The sequence below is a fragment of the Pseudopodoces humilis genome, chromosome 7 (genome assembly GCF_049639895.1).
Source record: "Pseudopodoces humilis isolate 2021_Gansu_Grassland_sample_001 chromosome 7, ASM4963989v1, whole genome shotgun sequence".
Lineage (NCBI taxonomy): Eukaryota > Metazoa > Chordata > Aves > Passeriformes > Paridae > Pseudopodoces > Pseudopodoces humilis.
In genome coordinates this window covers 57,590,164-57,608,903 of record NC_142206.1, presented here as the reverse complement: position 1 = coordinate 57,608,903, position 18,740 = coordinate 57,590,164, and the positions used below count along the sequence as shown (strand labels likewise).

Below are 18,740 nucleotides of genomic sequence, written 5' to 3'. Positions count from 1 at the left end.
GTTGAAAGATGTTTTGGCTGGCTGGCCAGCCGCTGGTAACCATGCAGTGTCAAAGAGCAGCTTGTTTTGCTGGTAGGTGTTTATTGTGGGAGGGAAGATGCTGTTTTCATGTACTAAAGGGCAGCTGTTGACACTGAAGTTGATGTAACAGATCCAGATTACACTGTTGCACTTTTCACTGTTTTACTTTTTTACACTTTTTAAACTTTTTTTTTTACTTTTTTACTGTTTCCAGTCTTGCAACAAAATGTCTTAAGTATTTCCACTCTTGAAATGTGGACGAGTCAGTGTTGAGGAGGAGATGCTTAGGACCAGGACAATGTTCCTCATCGATGGCTGTGTATCAATGTTCTTTGGGACAAATTTGCTCAGGTCTTTTGAGGGTGCTGGAAGTTTGGATCTCTGATGTCCTACGATATCCTTGGGTGACAAAGCCGAATAAGATAGACAGAGTCAACATGATGTGAGCACATCTGACTGCTGAGAGGGTTGTAGCTGTGGTTTGGTTACAGTCACAGCAGGAGAACAAGGGAGGGATAAACACTTTCACCATGAGCAGAACAGTGGGCTTTTAGGGTGACTGTGCAGGTGGCTGATGAAAATTTCCCAAACATTGATCCAGAAACGGATTCTTTTTGATAGAAATGTTGCTTCCTATGAAATAGCAAAATACACCCATTTTTGTAAACAGTTCTCAATAAAGGTAGGTATCTGCACATATTTAAAACATGCCTGCTTTTCCCCAGTATGGTTTTAAATCTTAAGCTTCTTGTTTTACAGACCAAATTGTGACCAGTTGAACCTGTTAAAGAACTGAGAAAGAAGCAAAAAAACCCCAACAAACCCTGAAGGTTTCAAGCAGCAATAATTGCAAAACAGAGATCATCAGCTTATTACTGGATTTATTTTTAGAGAAATATTCACAATTGCCTAAAGGCAATTTGGCATCTCCTCGTGCACCTGAAGGTGGCATCTGGGCATCCTGCTAGCACAGCATGGCTCATGTGCTATTTCTTTCTTGTGTCGTCATTGAAGAGTTTCGAGAGCTGCTGTGTGGATTTAAGTTGTAGGAAGTGCTGACATTCCCATGCAGCTGCTGTCATTGCAGAGCCCTGGGCTGATTGTGTGCCAGCATTTTCACATGATACTTCTTCTCTGCCCTAATACTCAAATATTAAAACTTCTTGTCAGTGGGCAACTGTTGCTTGGAAATTTGGTGGTCAGATTGCCATTAAATACTAAAGATTTAGACTAAAATAATGTTTTACTAAGGAATGGTTGCTACAACCAAAGAGTGTGTGTTTGTCACAATATGAAATAGGAAAATTATGCCTTTGCAGAGGAAAAAAACCCAAAACATTTGGGATGGGTAGCTGGCTTCCAAAAACCAAGGAGCTGAAATTTGAATGGCGTGTTTGGGTTATGGCAGTGCCCAGAAGTTCCAGCTGGGATGAGATCAAGGCCACAGAGAGAAGTGCTGCCTGAAGCTATAGCATGGAGATACAGCAGGTGATGTGTAGGAGAAAGGAACCTTTATTCCCATTCTCCTGCTTCTTGCCAGTGGGAGACCTCCAGTACAGAGGCCCAGTGGTCTGCCCAGGAACAGTAGCAAAGTTCAAAAATTCAATCAGGTCTTGATTCTGAAATTCTTAAAGCACAGACTCAGCCATCTTAGATCTTCCCTCTGAACTGAGGATTCAGGAGCCAAACTGAATTGAAATTCATTCCTCTTGATACTGCTTATTATTTGGAAAAGAGGAAAAATAAATAGAACACACTTTTTTATTTTTATTTTTTTTTTTTTTAGTTAAGTTTAGGAAGTTATTAAACTTTATCTTGCTGAGCCCTTTTTTGTTGCAGTTTGAGGAAATTGAGTATTTTTAATAAGAGTAAGATGATATGGTGGTTTGGTACTCCTGGAAAGAGAATATTCCTATTCCCACCTGTACCCTTTTATTACTTCCCTGGTGCCCTCTCTGGCACTTGCCTTGCCCCTATGTTGAGCTAGTTCAGGTTACTGGAGAATTTCTGTTGACACTGCAGAGCATCCAAGGGAGTTCTGGAATCAGAGCAGGGGAAAGAGTGAGGCTTGTGCTTGGGGAGAGGGGCAGAACCGCAGGAATGCCTCTTTTGGCAGTAGTGGGCTGAATGGTGGAACTGAGCTGCATCCCACAGCTCTATCATTTCGGACCTTCCTGTTTCTTCTTATCTCCATTTCCTCTTGGCTTTGATTTCTTGATATTTTCTTTGCTGCTCTCAGCTGGTGTGGCAGTCTGGGTTACTCTTGGTTTGGTTTGCCTAGAACCCAGCTAAATGCTCATTTCTGCTGTGTTACCTGTGGAGAGGATGAAAGAAGGGGTATGATGTTCTCCAGACTGAGATGTGTGTTATCCTGATGAGTAACAGCAGGCTTCATGCTGCTTCCTTCTGCTCCTCTCTAGACGCCTCACTGGTGCAAATGATTTGGCAGTGGTGGCTGTGCCCAAGGTTAGCTTGGCCCTGTTGCCTAAAAGCCTGGGAAGAGAGAGCTGAACCAAAACCTCCGAAGTCCCGTGCTGGTGTTTCCACAAGAACCTCCTTCCCTTCCACAGGCTCTGACGTAGCTCAGTCGCTGTGCGGTTGTTTCTTGTGAAGGATTTATCAATGGCAGCACAAATTTCTCTACTGCTCTTGTAGCCACGTGACAGAGCTCTTGCAGACTTTGAGTGCTCTGTGCTTTGAGTGTTCAGAAGCTTTAAGGCCATGGGCATGAGCCCAGCATTCACTCTGGATGGAGGTCACCAAGAGACGTCCCAGTGATAACGGCCTTCCATTGGAATTCACTTGACCCACAAGTGAACCAGTGACCTAGAGGTGAAGGGCTCAGGCATTGTATCAAATTACAAATCATCCAAACCATCTCCATCTTTCAAGCTGTTGATTATAGAAACTGTTCAATTTCTTGAGATATCGTCTGTGCCATGTGTAGATAATTGGGAATGTTGTGCTAAACCGTGGAGCTTGCTGGCCGACCCTGCTTGCTCATAATTACATGAGATATAGTCTGTCACTATTGAGAGACATCAAAAGAATGTCAGCTGACCTATTAATCTGCAAGCATCTGCAGATTCCTCATGATAAAGGTAACTGTATGTTGGAGCCTTTTAAGTTATCAAGCTGTGAATTTTTTTTGTGTACCTGAGAATTCAAACAATCACTGGAGTCTTTGTGCATTAAAAATTCCCTGTGAAATGGAACAGTGACTTAATTTCTAACCTTGTCTTCATATGCCTGTGTTTGGTCTAATTTAATTTTACAGGAATCACCATGTTCTTAGCTATAAGTGCTACTTGAAAAGATCAATATTTTATGAATAGTATGATGATTATTCACGCATATCATTACCAGTGTCACAAAATGGGATGCAAGATTCAAATTTTAGTCCCCTACAGATGTGTAAACCTACAAAAACTCTGCTGGCTTTTGTTGAAGTGCAGTGACTTAGCAGATTGTCTTTATAGGGCATGTTTAAATAAGTTCTGTTACTGCAGTGTTTATATTTGGCTAGAAGGGATAGAGAGCATAAGAATAGTGTTTCTTTGTCATAGTCATGCATGCTGACCTAATACTTTTGCTTTCTGTCTTTATAATATTTATACAGTATTTAACTTGACCAACAATGTGGACTTGGAGAACACCAAAAAGAAAATGGAGCTGTATCAAAAGGATAACAAAGAAGTCATTCAGAAGAATAAGTTAAAACTGGTTAGTTAACTTCTCTCCCCTACAATTTTTATTCATTTGTTAAAGAATTAAAGGATTTGTGGAGTTCTTTCTTAAAACAAATCAAAGCTGCAAGCACTATGTGGAGTTCTTTGTATTTAAATGTTGAAGCTGATAGTTGAAATGCAGTAATGCTTTATTTTGGGAAGGGCTTGAGAAGAGGGGCAGGCAGTAGAGCCTGTGTCTAATACATCACCACGGCATGTGTGCTGGCAGTGTCGTTGGACAATATCCAGGAGAGATGAAGTTCATTCCTACACAGGACAATCGTTTCTTTCTCATCTGAAGGAAAAAAGGAATCCAGACTCAGACATTATGAAGCTCCCAGGAGAGAGTTGTAAAATTGAGGCGAAGCCCAGGCCTGGTTTATGCAAAATTCAAAATGAAAGATGTTGAAACAAACATTCAAATTTTTCTTCAAGAGCTGATAACAGTAACGTCAGGGATATTGTATATATGATCTGTATGCAAAACACAGGGTTCTTTGAAGATTCATTCATTAAATTATGGCTCACATATCATTTTGTTCTTTAAAAATAAACTTGCATACATTTATTCCTGTAAGAAAAGTTTAATCTGTTAAATATTTTTTCAGCATAAAAATACACATTGTTATCAGTTCTTGAAGGAAAATGTCTGCCCAGAGTGTGACATAACAAGGGTTTGTGTTTGTAATCCAGTTGCACTAAGGACTTGCTTTCAAATCAGTAGGGGTGAAATCCTCACTCCCCTGAAGTCTGTGGCAAAACTCCGAGTGATTTCTTTAGCTCTAGGATTTCACAGGAGGAGATTGGAATCTGAAAAATGTTTGTTTGAACCTCTTCCTTTTAAAGGCAAGGAAATTTCCCTAGGGGTCCATCTCTGATCTGTTATCCTGTCTCTGACACTGTGCAATATCCTCTGCTTCAGAGCTTGAAGAGACCTGCCAAAGCTTTGGCTGCATGTCTTATTTTACAATGGAGCTGCAACCTCTGGGGTCACAGTGAGAACAGCTCTGCCTGCAGCCCACCTTCCCTTCAAGGAAGTGGCTCTGACAGCCTGTGCAGGAGCTGTGTGATGCTGTCAAGCAGCTCTCTAATACCCTGTACCCACTCAAGCCCCCAGGACTTCTGTTTGCTGTGCTCCACAGTCCTGTTGTGCTGGAGGCTGGTTGCTGGAAGCTGGGCAAGCCTGTGTGAATCCAGACTCACTGGAGAGCTGGAAACGTTTCTCTTTTTTTTTCCTTTTTAACATTTGAAACATTCATAATTTATTTTTCAACAATTGAAACATAATAATAGACTTTACAGAGTGGTTATTACAAAAACTGCATGATCTTGCCCATAAATTTATCCCTCTCCTAAAAGCAGAAGGGTTGCTTTTCCTCTCCAGCTCTTCTTAGCAAGTTTTGGAACGTCTTTACTCCATGTGTGGTAAAAGGTGTCCTACTTTCTTCTGTAAACTTCTTATGGCTGGTCATTGTCCTTACATTCTTGACTTAAATTTTTCTGTCCACTGTAATAGGTTGCTTCTGAGGGACATAGATATCTTCTGTCCCTCTTGTTGTTTTTGTTATCCTTTGCCTGCTCCAGTTAGAATTTGTGTTTGGCAAGCAGAAGGGGCCAGAATTGAATGCAGAGATCTTAATGCCTCTTGTAAAGAAACTCTGTTTTCCCATCTCTGCTGGAAATACATTGATTCTAAGACTGTTCTTCTCTTGCAATTTAGAAAAAAAAAGTGAAGATCTTGGTGTTCTTGTAGTTATAAATTGTTTTTTTATACACAGATATTTATACACACTTTTTATTTATAAAACCTTGCACCCTGAGCGAACTACAGCTTTTCCAGTGTTTCTCCCTTAAATATTTGCAATTCTGCAGCCATAGGGTAACTTGTTGCTTCCTACTTTATCATTAGATGTTTAATTTCACTTGCTGCTTTGTGCAGTCTTGAAATAGTTTTGTCTGAATTCTGTGATGTGTTTGTGCATGTTTTCTTGATTATCTTTTCCTCAATGTGGTGAAACGTGATTTTACTTTCTATTTACTTCTTCACTTGTAGGCTTGACTTTACTCCAGGCTTCACTGTCATCATCTTTTCCTTCACATATTAGGACTGTGTTTAGATTATCTTTAGTCTGGACACAACCCTTGCTACCTATTGAACTAATTTCTTCTATTTTACTATTCTATTTGGTCTTCCTTTCAGAAAGAATTTGATCTGGCACATGGTAATTCTTCCATTTTCCTGTAGTCTGCTCTGTTTTAGGTTTGTTTATCAGTTTACTTATTTCAGACCATAATTTTTCTGGGCTGTTTCTTCAGACTAGGTCTGTCAACACTTCCCTACAAGTTTTCTTCTGTTTCAGTGCAAATTCCAGGCAGTCTTTAGAGATAAATGTGGAAGAGCCTTGGAATGTCTCAAAGTACCCTGGGCTCCTCAGTTCTGTTGACTGAACTAACTAAATCCCTTAATTCTCACACATAACCTCAGTTAGATGTTTGGGGATTTTCTTGTTTGTTTTTTTCCTTTCATTAAATGCAAAGAGAGCCCAGTTCCAGGTGGTTGCTGGTTGGTGACCAGTTTTTTATCAGTATCACTGCACCAGTTACAAAATGGAAGCAGCTTCTTTTGGCTCAGTGGCAGGTGATGAGATCTGTCAGCTCTTGCATCCAGGGGCAGCTGGGCCTCACTGGGACCCACTGGCTTGATCTATCTCGTAAAGAGACTTTTTTTTTTTGTATATTCTGGCTTTTATTAGTTAGCTGTGCTTTATGATATAACTTTGATTAGAACAAACTTTACTATGGTCTTGGCCTCAGTGATCACAGAATCACAGAATAAGCTGAGTTGGAAGGGACCCACAAGGATTATTGAGTCCAGCTCTTGGCCCTGCACAGCACAACCCCCAAGAGTCACACCCTGTGCCTGAGAGCATTGTCAAAACACTCCTTGAACTCTGTCAGGCTTGGTGCATATATATCCTATATATTCTCTATATATCCTATATATATATTTATATATATCCAACCTAAACCTCCCCTGTCACAATGTTAGGCCATTCCCTCGAGTCTTGTCACTGGGCACCACAGAGAAGAGATCAGTGTTTTCCCCTATGATGTTCTGCTGAAACTCCTTTCATCAATAAATTATCCATTTAAGTTTATAAAATTTTAATTATCTTGCCATTTTTACTGCATCTCCCTTTGCTTTATTATATTTGATGGAGAAGATTTGGAAAATGTTTCCTGCATGTTTTTCCTTGTACCTTCTTGCAACCAAACTGACATATTTTTGATCCACCTTATTTACAGAATAGTTTAATCCTCTTATTTTCCTCTGTCTCTTGAGCCCTCTTCTGTTTTTTTTATTCTTTCACTGTGATTTTCAAGTACAGATTACCTAATAGTTTGCAGGTTAAAAAAAGACTTGCCAAGAAATAGATTTCTAACAAAAACTTGACATTTTGTACTAGTAATCTTTCTTTTCATCTCATGTCACATAAATCAGGTTATAGGAAGAATTCCTTATTTTCTGAAAACATGACATTTTCACAGTTAATGCTTAAAATACTTAAAGTTATAGGCTTCTCTATTAATGTTCACATATTTTTAATTTCTCATTTTTCTTCTACAGCACTAATAAACAGAGTGTGCTTTGCAAAGATGCAGCTGATGAGTGGCATGATCAGGAACAATATTGTGGGATCGTTTTGTTCACCCTACTTACATCACTGAGTTATTGGATGTGTGGGAGCTGAGAGGGGCTCACTTTAGAGTGAAAGTGTAGAGAAAACCCATTCTCAAACATGTAAGCAGTCAGATCCAGACTCCAGTGAGCAGCAAGTTAAAAATTTTAACTTCACGCTGAACAATGAGGAGGTAGAATAATCATCCGTAATCACCTTAAAATTCTGCTTTAAAAGACACTAAAAATTCTGCTTTCCCTTTGCATGGCATGCCCGGGGTCCCCTGGGGGGCAGTGGAGCTGTGGGGCTGCTGTGAGCTGATTTCTGATTTCCCTTTCAGACACGGGAGCAGGAAGAGCTGGAGGAGGCTCTGGAGGTAGAGCGGCAGGAAAGCGAACAAAGGCGGCTGTTCATCCAGAAGGAAGAGCAGCTACAACAGATGATAAAAAGGAAGAATAAACAGGCACTCCTGGATGACCTGGTGAGTAACAAAACCATAGGCTTTGAGTGCTCAGTAGCATTGACATTCATCTCTATCACTGCTAACTACATGAAATTAACAGATCTGTCCCTGTTTCCCTGTTTTGTGTGGTTTATGTTTTCATTTTCTCACCTGTTACTTATTTCGATGTTACAAACCACTCTGGTTTTGATAAGCTAGGGGCTGGAATAAGAATGCTTCTGGGATTTGTAGGCTTAATTGGACTCTACCACTGTTGGCTTGTTAAGCAGTTCTGAGTAGTGGCTGAAATGGGCTGGTGTGTGGAAGTGAAGAGGTCATCAGGAGGTGCTTCTAGACTCAGTCACCTCTGCAGTGGAGATGGTGGAGAGCAGGGGACAGGAACCTCATGAGTTATCCAAGCATTGGTCAGCCCTTTCTCATTCAGAGCATGATTGGTGGTGCCTTTGTGTGCAAAAACTACAACAAAAAGTTTACTTACCTTGAGTGAGTTGTGTTCTCTTACTGGAATTTCCCCTGTACAAGTTGCTCCTTTTGAAGTGCGTGAAGCTTGTACAGACAAACAGGAAAACTCAGACTACTTTTGTAAATCGTGGTAGTCTCAATTAATTTACTGTTTCTATATCTGAAGTGCAATAATGTGTGGGCATAGAGAAACTCATTAAATGTGTTACTTAAACAAGGTTCATGTCTCAATTTTTTCAATACAAGTGTGTGTACAGACATGCATACACACACATTCACAGGTTTAACACCCATGAGGACAGTGTGTACACACAGTCTGTGTAACCTTGCGGGAAACTAGAAAAGTGAAGTACATATGCATGCATATATGTGTTCAGCTGTGTCAGTGTGGTTTAAAGCTGCTTGGCATATCTAAATCATGTTTTCTGTCTTATAACAGTGCACCTCACACTAACACAGTGTTAATTTCTGCTTTATGGTCTCAGTTCTTATTCAGATGCTTTTCTACTTCTCCTGAAAAAGTAGTGTTCCTCTTTGGGCCAGTACAGAAGGCACTGACATGGAGAGAGGATCTAAGTGAAGTTTAGGAGTTTCAGGGCCTCCTGAAGAGATGCCTTTCTTCAAGCCAGGATTCCTGGCAACCTGTTATTGGTTTTCCTTTTGTAGACAAAAGCAGAGATGAGCAGAAAGGTTCTTTAAAAAAAGGTCAAGGCTGTATCCATCCAGCAGTCTGTTTTCACCTTAAAGGTAAATGTGTTCACCCAATTTATCCACCCAGTTAGGAATGGTGGATAAATCAGTAAAAACAGCATTGTGAATTTGAATTTAATACCTCAGAATACGGATTTTGAGTTTCTGACTTTTTAAAACCCTGCTCTAAGACACACTCCTAACTGACCAGAGTTGTTTCTAACACAGCATTTGGTTTTACTGGAAACCTTCACCAGGTGGCTTGCAGAAAGAATAGCTACAAATAAGCCTTAAAACATGACTAAGATAAGTACTTTTAACTGTGATTGCATATGTATAGCTATTAAAACATATCTTAATATTCTAAAAACAACATAAAGGTGATTTTTAAAGGCTGAGGGAGGAAACTGGACAGTTTCAAGTTGTGTCTCTGTTTCTGAAGGGGCAGTGTCAACTTAAATTTGAGCCAAAACTTGTTTTGTAATAAAGGTTTATAAAACCAACACTGAAGTGTTTGTATAATGACTTACAAAGTCTCTAGAAAACCGGGGGTTGTTAAAATAAACATTTCCTATGGTCTCTGAAATCCCTCTAACTCTGTGCTGCAAATCTGAAAATGAAACTGATCATGAGCAAGAGCCAAGCATAAGCAGCAGCAGTGTAAAGAATTAACTTTAAAAAAATAATCTTATATCTGTAGTTGCTGCTTCAGTACTACACCAAAAAGGATTAATTTCTGGCTACAGAGATACCAGTGGTTACTACCACTGAGTCTGCAGGATTGTGAGAGCAGGGGAAGGTGGAAACCTGACAATGGTTTTGAATCTTCTCCTTTGGACAGATCACCTGGTGTGGTCATCCTACAGCCCAGACCTAATGGATCTTGGTATTTTTTTTTTCCAAGTTTTCATCGGCCACTGGGCAGCAAGAAAAAATTTAAGACACATTTTTTGTGTTGTACAAGTGGAGATGTTGGGTGTTTTCCTTGTCAAGAAATGAATTTTACCTTTGGTGATGAAATCTTACACAGCTGCAAATCTCATAGAATCATAGAAATGCTTGGGTTAGAAGGGTCCTTGGAGACCATCCAGTGCCAACCCCCTGCCATGGGGAGAGACAACTTCCACTAGAGCAGATTGCTCAAAGCCTCATCCAACCTGGCCTTGAACATTCACAGTGTTGGGGCATCCACAGCTTCTCTGTGCAACCTGTGCCAGGGCCTCACCACCCTTGGTAAAGAACTTGTCCACCGTCTAATTTAAACCTGCCCTCTGTCAGCTTGAAGCCATTCCCCCTTGTCCTGCCACTCCAGGCTGTTGTAAATAGTCTCTCTCCATCTCTTTCCAGCTCCCTTCAGGTACTGGAAAGCCACAGTTAGGTCACCCCAAAGCCTTCTCTTTTCTAGGCTGAGCAATCCCAATGCCCTCATCCTTTCCTTATGGAAAGAGGTGCTCCTTCTCCCTCATCATCTAAGTCATTATATGTGTTACTTATGGTGCTTTCACGTGGAGTAAAGGTCTCAGTTGTGTACAAGAGTGTTTGAGAATGCTGTATCATCCTCAAAGAGCTGATAATTTAGGTAGTCCAGAGGCACAGAAATGTTTGGTATTTAAAATGTTGTGCAGTGGGCCCTGGCTTCTGGCCAGCCTGGGGAGTGCAGGGGCTCATGCAGGAAGGGCTGGACCTTGGGGCCAAGGCTCCATGAACCCATCCCTGGCTGGAATCAGGGAGGAGAAGGCCAGTGTGAAGTGCTGGAGAGGTCAGCAAGTCTTCAGGGGGGACACAGGCTCTGCAGCCCACTGGAAAAGCAGTTTGGTCCTTTTGGCCTCCCAGTACTAATTAGGCAATTTCTATGTTACCTTCATTGTAGGTCACCTCTTTTACAATAAAAACTCTCACTTTTAAAGGAAAATACCCTGTTGTAATTAAGACTTGCAGTCTCAAATGCACTTTATGCTGAAAAAGCTATACGAGTGTTTTATTTTGGGCTTTTGTTTGGGGATTTTTTTAAACCTTCAGTAGTCTTGGATAATCCAGTCTGAGTAAAATATCAAAGTATTTTTTTATGTACTGTACAAGCTTCCTCACATGTATGCAGAGGATTCTAAGATGATCTCTTCGATGTCTTGTGTGCCATGGCACTTGCACTCTCCTCTTCAACAGCCCATATTTCCCAGGCATGAGCACAATGGGATTGCAGCACGTGGCAGAGGAGCAGGTTTTCCCTGGACTGTGGCATAGCTTGGAGTCAGGCAAAGGCGTTAAAGACGTCATATCCACACTTTTACCAGGACCTCAAGGGTTTTGAGACAAATCTTCCAGAAATTGTTGCGTACAACCAGCTTTGTTCATAGTGTAGACAGTTTGTTTTCCCATACAGAAAATTGCTGGTATGGATAAACACAGGGTTGGAACTTCCACGTGTGTTAATAGTTAACAGAAGGGTTCTGTGCATATTCAAAAGGACAAACAATCAGGATGTGGTGCCTTGCTGGCACAGTGTGGGTTTCCCACAGTTGTGTAATCTGGTTACTGATCATTGTGTGAGCTCTTGAGAAGTTGGTTAAAAATTGGCTTCCTTGAATCATTTTATTAGAAATGCAGTGAGCATTTGAGGAATGTGAATGACAAAATGAACAAGAGAATGCTTTCCACTCTTCCCTTCTTCCCCAACGTGTTAAATCTGGTGATTGAAAGAATTCAACATCCTTAACCTCTGCTGACAGCTGGCAGCACATGCTGCTGCTTGCTGGTTAGAGATGTACAGCACTTGAAAGAAGCACTAAACTAGTGCATTTGTAGTCCAGATTTTCTCCCAGTTGTACAGAAATTAGATGTCTCTACAATTTAGGTTTTTAGCATCTTCCCTCCCTTCCTCCCAGCTGATCACAGAAATGCAAGTAGGAACCTGTGCCTTACTTGTTGTATTCGTGATTCTGGACCAGATCTTGTCGTGTGAGATTTTTCTGCTTTTGTCTTGCATTTTAGTGGTAAGACAAAAGGAGTGTAATAAAATATAGAGAGGGAAAAAGATGGAGAGTGATAGGAAAAGTCAGTGTACAACGTGACTATTCTTCATGATCACTTCAGAGGATTTTTCTAGGTACCATGAAAACAATAAGGCATCTTATGGCATTAAAAACATCCAACTTCTTGCCTTGAATTGAATAATTTAAAAAATCACAGTCCTGTTAATAAAATCTGTGGTTTTGTGGGTAACAAATATAGTTCATGGTTCAGTATTTGCTTGGCTTTTTGAAACAGAAGTAAATGTTACGTGTGAGGGTCTTCAGAAAAAAATACTGTGCTAGAGCAGTCCAGGAAGAATCTGTCTGCACTTCTTCCCTGCTCTCAACTTCATGGTAATTACAGCCAGGAATTCTCAAGGATTTCTGTGTGCATGTGGATAGTAACATTAGTCTCTTAGAAAATTACTTAGCCAATAATTTTCTGACTCTCTCAAAAATGCACTTACATATATGTGTGTTAATAATCATTCTGTTCTGACAGTTTAAGTAATTCTTTTGCTTAACTACTTATTTTACTACTTTTTATATATACATATACATACATATACATACATATCTATATATATATATATATATATATATATGCTTAAAAATTGGCCAGCTTCCCTAAAAATAAGTTGCTGAAGGAGAAAATAAATATGCTGTTGGTTGCACTTACAATAGTTCCATTGTGCAAAGCAGAGCAAGGATCATTTCCAAACGGCCTCAGGTGAAATCTAATGGGAAACAATTTCAAACTGGTCTGAGTTCATTGGTAGAAAGAATGTGTCTTAGATAAACATCTGATCCAAGTTATACTACTCAGTATTATTCCTTCTCTGATTAAGTTCTAATTTTTTTTTATTTTAATAAATATTCTTGCATTGGCCAGTTGGAATAAGGAGCCTGTTATATTGTCTTTAATGTGGATTCTATAAAAATGGTTGTTTGCAGGTTACTCTGATTTATGGGGTTGCTGCAGCTTTTTCTTATTACAGAAAACGATCTTTTTCTGTAAATGTTTCTGAGGGAGAGGATACTTGGCATTCTGCTGTTCTAGTGATGGCCTGGCAGTTACAGCTTGCAGTTTGGAAGAATATCAGTGTTAATTAATACTTGTTTTGGGCTCAAATTTATTCCTCATATGTTTACAGGAAAGCTCTGATCTTCCTGCCTCTCTGCTCTTAGCTCAGCATAAGGACAGATCTACTCAGCTAGAAATGCAGCTGGAAAAACCCAAACCTGTCAAACCAGTCACGTTTTCCACTGGCATCAAAATGGTAAGATTTGCTTGTTTGTATTTTTTTAATGCCTTTCAGAAGATCAAGGATTTCCTCATATGAAATTCAGAGGTCATTTAAACCTGAGTTGCATGTTACATGAAATAGACTGTTCTCTTCCAATTGAATAAGTAATTAGGAATTAATTGAAGAATTTCATCACCCTGCTAGCTGAAATATTATGATGAACCACCCAGAAGGGTCGTCACAAATATATGGAACATTTTCATTACTTAGTTGTCAAAAAACAAACTATACCTCTCTCCCTGTGGAGTTGTGGTGTCCTTGAATTGTTTTTCTCGTTTGTGTACCAATTCTGAAAGTTGAAATTTTGCAAGTTCAAAAATTATCTGCACTTTCTTCAGATTTATTTTGAGCACTGGAGTAATCTGTGAGTATGAGACAGACAATCTAGGAAATGATGCCAAGGTTAAGGAGTTGTTAAAGATTTTCATTGCTATTTGGCTCTAGAAAGCAGCAGGTATTTTTGCAAATGTGTCACCATTGAGGTGGCAGCTGAAGATCTTTCAGCATTCCTGTTCTGTGTCATGACATGGTACGAATACACACCAGCCTGTGCACATAGATGTAAAGCTGGGGGTGGGAGCATGAGTGGCTGGTCTTTTCTGCACCTTACTGGTTTTCTGCTTTGTATTGTTTTAAATCTCTGTACTTTTTTAGGTTTTGTATTTTAGAATTAATAATGGTAAACTGAATGTCTTGAAAATAACCAATACTCTTCTTTCCTTAACAAATGAAGAAGTCAGCAAAGCAAAAATCTGTGCATCAAGCTAGTTTCCTATTAGTAATTGATTTATTTTTGCCGTGCATATTTGTGCTGCGTTCATTATCTCTCAAAGTATTCACAGTGTGGAAGCATTTGCAGCTTATTTTTCCAAAAGCAGTGTAAGTTTTTGCAAAGCTGTGCGGATTGTTTTCTTGTTTTCCTGTGGTGTAAATTTATCTTCTTCCTACTTCTTTTAAAATACAGCAGTGTGGGGGAGATATTTTCTGTCTCACAATCTGTGTAGAAAAGCCAGTGGACAGAAAATGCCTGTTGTTCTGTTTAAAAAAATTCTTTCTCTGAATGCCTTTTTCTCTCTTAAAATATTTGTCAAAATTTTTTGAAGCTGTGGCCTTTCTGTGGGAAAAGGAAGATTGGCTTATGTATGTGAGGAGGACAGTGGAAGTATTTCTAATTCATTTAAAAATTAATATTAAGTGCAGTATGTGGAAGTGGACATTTGAGATCTGCAGCCCTAAGTAAAGTTCATCCAGGAATGGTGAAAGACTTGGGTGAAGAGATTTCCAGCAGCAGGACATTTAAATCCTAATGTTTGGAATAACAGGGGACATGCCAGATAACTAATTGCTAATTCATCAGTGTTCAGAAAATGTGAATAGACACATAATTTAATTTGTTCAATCCCAGGAAACAAAAAATACCTCACCCTGACTGATCTTAGTCCTAAATTGAAAAAGAACAGTTTAACTGGACTTATTTTTATTAATGTTTTTAAACGGTAAAGTTAAGGATAGAAAGAAGCATTTGGAGTTGGTGACTACTATTTATGGAAAATGGATTGCATCAAAAATTTTACACCAACAAAATTGCGGGTTTTGTTTAGAAAGATGAATGTTTCCTTATTTCCTTTACAGGTGCTTGATTTATTTATTACATGACATTATTTAAAAAAAAATAAACAGAAATTATATTTCACAATAAAAACAATATTGATACTCTGCACAATAAATGAATGAACTGTCTAACTTTGTAATTTTTGAAGAAGTTGGTTCCACAGCCTGGGAATGTTTCTGTGGGTGTTCTGCTAGGAGGCAGCTCAGTGCTTGGAAGCATATGTTGAATTTCTGTGGATGACGTGCAAATTGGCAGTTTACAGGGTCGCTTTGACAAACTGGCCTCATTTGAATGAAATGTGTTTTGATACAGCTAAATGCAAAATGAGCAACAGAGGAGTAAATAACAGGCTCTGGGAAGAGGATTTGGAAGTTTAGCTAAGAAAGTAAACCAGTTTGACCCTTAGCCACAGCATGTGTGTGGGGGGGGCCTTGGGTATGTGAGTAGTGCAGCAATAAATAGGAAAGGACTTCTCCTTCTGAATGCAATATTGGGAAGAGTCGTGGACTGCAGAGTTCTGCTGGCTGCATTTTGAGTGCAAAAAACAGAAAGTAGGCAAAGAAGAGCCACAAAAGTCCACTCAGAGGCAGAAAGATCTGCTCTGTGTGCTGCATTCTGCCTCTGGTTTAGGAGATGGTTCAGGTATGACTCAATTTACACCAAGTACCTCCTTAGCACAGAACATGCCAAATCTGAGCAGAACAGCATTTAATGTAGCAAGAACCAGTAACCTTAGTTAAACAAATACCATCTAAATAGGAACTGAAGGAATGAATAAGAACTAAAGTTCACACAATGTTCTGCTGGTTAATTGGCCTCACTGTTAAAATTGGCTCTGGAATGTAATGAAATATCAAATTCTTGATGTTTTCAGATTAGGATTGGGGTGCAGGCTTGGAAAGTTACTGTAGTTATCAAATGCAAATTTGCTGGCTTTGGAGCAGAGTTAGTTTTGTGAGAAGCAGTTCTGCTCATTGCACATGATCCATGAAGGTGTGTTCTAGTGTCAGTGTAAGGTGAATTCCCACCTGGCACTCACCTTAGGACATGCTTGTTTGCCAGGCTGAGTGTTTTTCTAAGAACCTGAGACGCTCAGTCCTCTCATTTTGCGTAGGTGTCCACGTGAAGTGGGTGGAGTTTTTGTTGTGCTCTTTGTAGCTGCTTTGGCTTTGTTTCCCTCTAAACCATGGGGTTCACACCACTCCTATTGGTGGGGGTAGCTGTAGGGGAGTATTGAGAATTTCGTAAGAAATAAAATTCTAATTAATGCTCTGGCACAACAGTTCTGCAAATTCAGTACATTTCTGTGAAAAGTCTGGATTGTGCCCACTCTCAGAGGCTTAGCAGTGCACATTTAGTGAATTACTATGTATGTCCTTCCCCATGCCTTTTATTTTTTCCTAATAGTTTGGCCACTGACCTTTTCTGATGGGTGTTTTCCTTAATTTTGTTTCAGAAGAAGGGAAGCCAGATAGAACTAGCTGAGATGCTGGCTGATCTGGAGCTGGTGTTTACACAAAGGCTATGAAAATATGCCACTTGTGGCAATCCACTGGGTTTTTTTTCTGCTTGAACATGAGTGTTTTTCCTTGGTCAGAGATGTTCTTCTGCCCGACTGCTAATCAGACGCGTTTCTTGGTGTCTGAGTTAGGAGCATGTCCATTCTAGTCTCCTGGGCAATGCTGAAGGAAGTTGGCTCATTTAAGGTGTCATATTAGTGCTGTGAGTTCCTCTGCTTGCAGGGGGAGGAGGGAATGTCTTTCACTTGTAAGCTAAGCAAGAGCATCCCCTATAGCATGAGACAGACAATTAGCTCATGGGGACAGGGTCTCCTTTACTTTTTCTCTCCTGAAATTCTTTTTTTCCTCCTTTCAAGTGGAAGCAGTTTTTCCTCTGTAGTCTGCTCTTTAACTTTGTCAGTAAATTCTATCCTCTGTGCACAAAGCTTACATTCCGAATCAATCCGTTTGATTTACCTCTGTGGGTGGGGGGAGACAGTGCTGCCAGGCTCTTTTCCTTAGCATGCTCCTCATACTAAGAAACATACTTTCAGCACATCTGAATATTTAAAAAAGTCTTATTAAATCTAATATCAAATCAGGATAAAGCCACAAAAGAAACTCTAGTAATCTTAATTGTTGCAGTAGTGCTAAAAATGAGATTTCCTGTCAATTGTGGTACCTCAGACTTCAGTAGCTGTCAAAAAGACCAAAGTTTGTCAGAAATGAGTGATGTTTCCAGCATTTGTAGGGTTTGCCAGGAGGTGTAAAACAAATCTAAGGTCTGGTAGGAGAACCATTTTTCAGTTTCTTGGTGAATGAAATGGTCATTTCTGGTTGTCAGGTAGCTTTAAAGTGGAGCTCATTTTAAGGTGTAAAAGAGATGCTCGTATGTATTGCAGAGAAATGGCAGTTTACAAATGCAACAGGAATTAATTGTGTTACATGGATTTTGTTTCCTTCTTATGTCTCTGGTGTTTATAGAACTGTAGAAGGCTTTCCTAGGTCTGTGCTTTACCTCACCATCGTGGTTAAAAATGCATAGAAGCATGGATGTATTTAACTCTTATTGAATTTGTTGAACTGGGAACATGGAATCTTTGAGTCTGTGGCCCAGCTGTTTCCATATTTGTAGAAAATTGAAGTGCCTTGGACTGGCTCAGCTCATGCAATCTCCAGCACATTTCAGGCTGGCTGTCTGTCCCTTTTCTGTTCCTTCCAATTCTGTAATGTTTCTTTTCTCCCTTCCCCCAGCTTCCCAGGACATTTAGCCTCCAGTGGTGGTATTCTTGGAGTAATCTCATGCAGTTAAAAATTTAATTACCTCTAATTGTATAGCCCAAAAATGCTGGAAAAAAACATAGGTGTCCCCCAGCTTGCTTCTGCTTGGGAGAGTTTGCCTTGCATTTTATACCCAGATACCTCAGAATTAATGTAATGCATCAATGACCTTCCAATTCATACCATCATTTTTGTTTTATTACTTAATAGCAGTGGGAATATTTATTAATAGAACTATTAGTGCGGGGTGCTGTACATGCTTTATCATTACCAAGATGGTCCCTACCCCAGTGAATTTGCTGTTTAAATAGATGTGTCAGGGAGGGAGGGGATCCAGATGCCCAGAGGGGATGTTCTCACCCAGGATTAGACAGCAGGGCAGTGGAGGAAGAAGGAATAGGATCCAGCCCTACTGAATTCCTAAGCTCGTGGCTCTTCTGCTGAGCTGGGCTCCATCTCCTGTCAACAGCACCCCTGAATGGCAGTGAATTAAGAGTGAAATATCTGCTCCAGCTACTGCTTCCCTGTCCAAATCACAGCAGCGGTGTTATATTTAACTTTGTGGCTCTGAATATTGCCCAGATTTATTCCAGTTCTTGCAGTTTCAGGTTATTAGTAGCTGGATGCTGGGGAGAGCAGTGTGCAGCCTGGAGCAGCCAGAGCTTGCAGGAGGGAGCAGTCATAGAACCAATATTTCAGAGGAATGGATTTGTGTCAGACACAGGATGTCTAGGACACCTCAGGAATGTGTGTTACCACTAAGCTGCACATAACAAGTGTCAAGGAAGAGATTTTGTGCAGTGTTACACTTGCAGCGTTATTCTGATGGGAAATAACCTTCTTATTTTACTTTATGTGGAGCTATTTCTTTTAAAACATTGACCTCATCAGCTCAGGTCAAATTAACTGTTCTTTATTATTGCGTTTTCCTGCAATATTGCTTCCTGTGAAAACAACTGCTCAGCGGCTGCTCCTGTTTTTCAGTCTGC

At 40.0% G+C, this 18,740-nt stretch overlaps 1 protein-coding gene across 1 annotated transcript in view; it reads left to right on the top strand.

Annotated features, from left to right (window-relative positions):
• The window catches only part of MNAT1 (MNAT1 component of CDK activating kinase), a 116,873-nt gene that overhangs the window by 40,307 nt on the left and 57,826 nt on the right, over positions 1-18,740 (top strand). Inside the window, exons 4-6 of the mRNA XM_005520046.3 lie at positions 3,641-3,744; positions 7,770-7,910; positions 13,207-13,332. Of these exons, the coding sequence (XP_005520103.1) occupies positions 3,641-3,744; positions 7,770-7,910; positions 13,207-13,332 (371 nt within the window). The remainder of the gene's footprint in view (positions 1-3,640; positions 3,745-7,769; positions 7,911-13,206; positions 13,333-18,740) is intronic.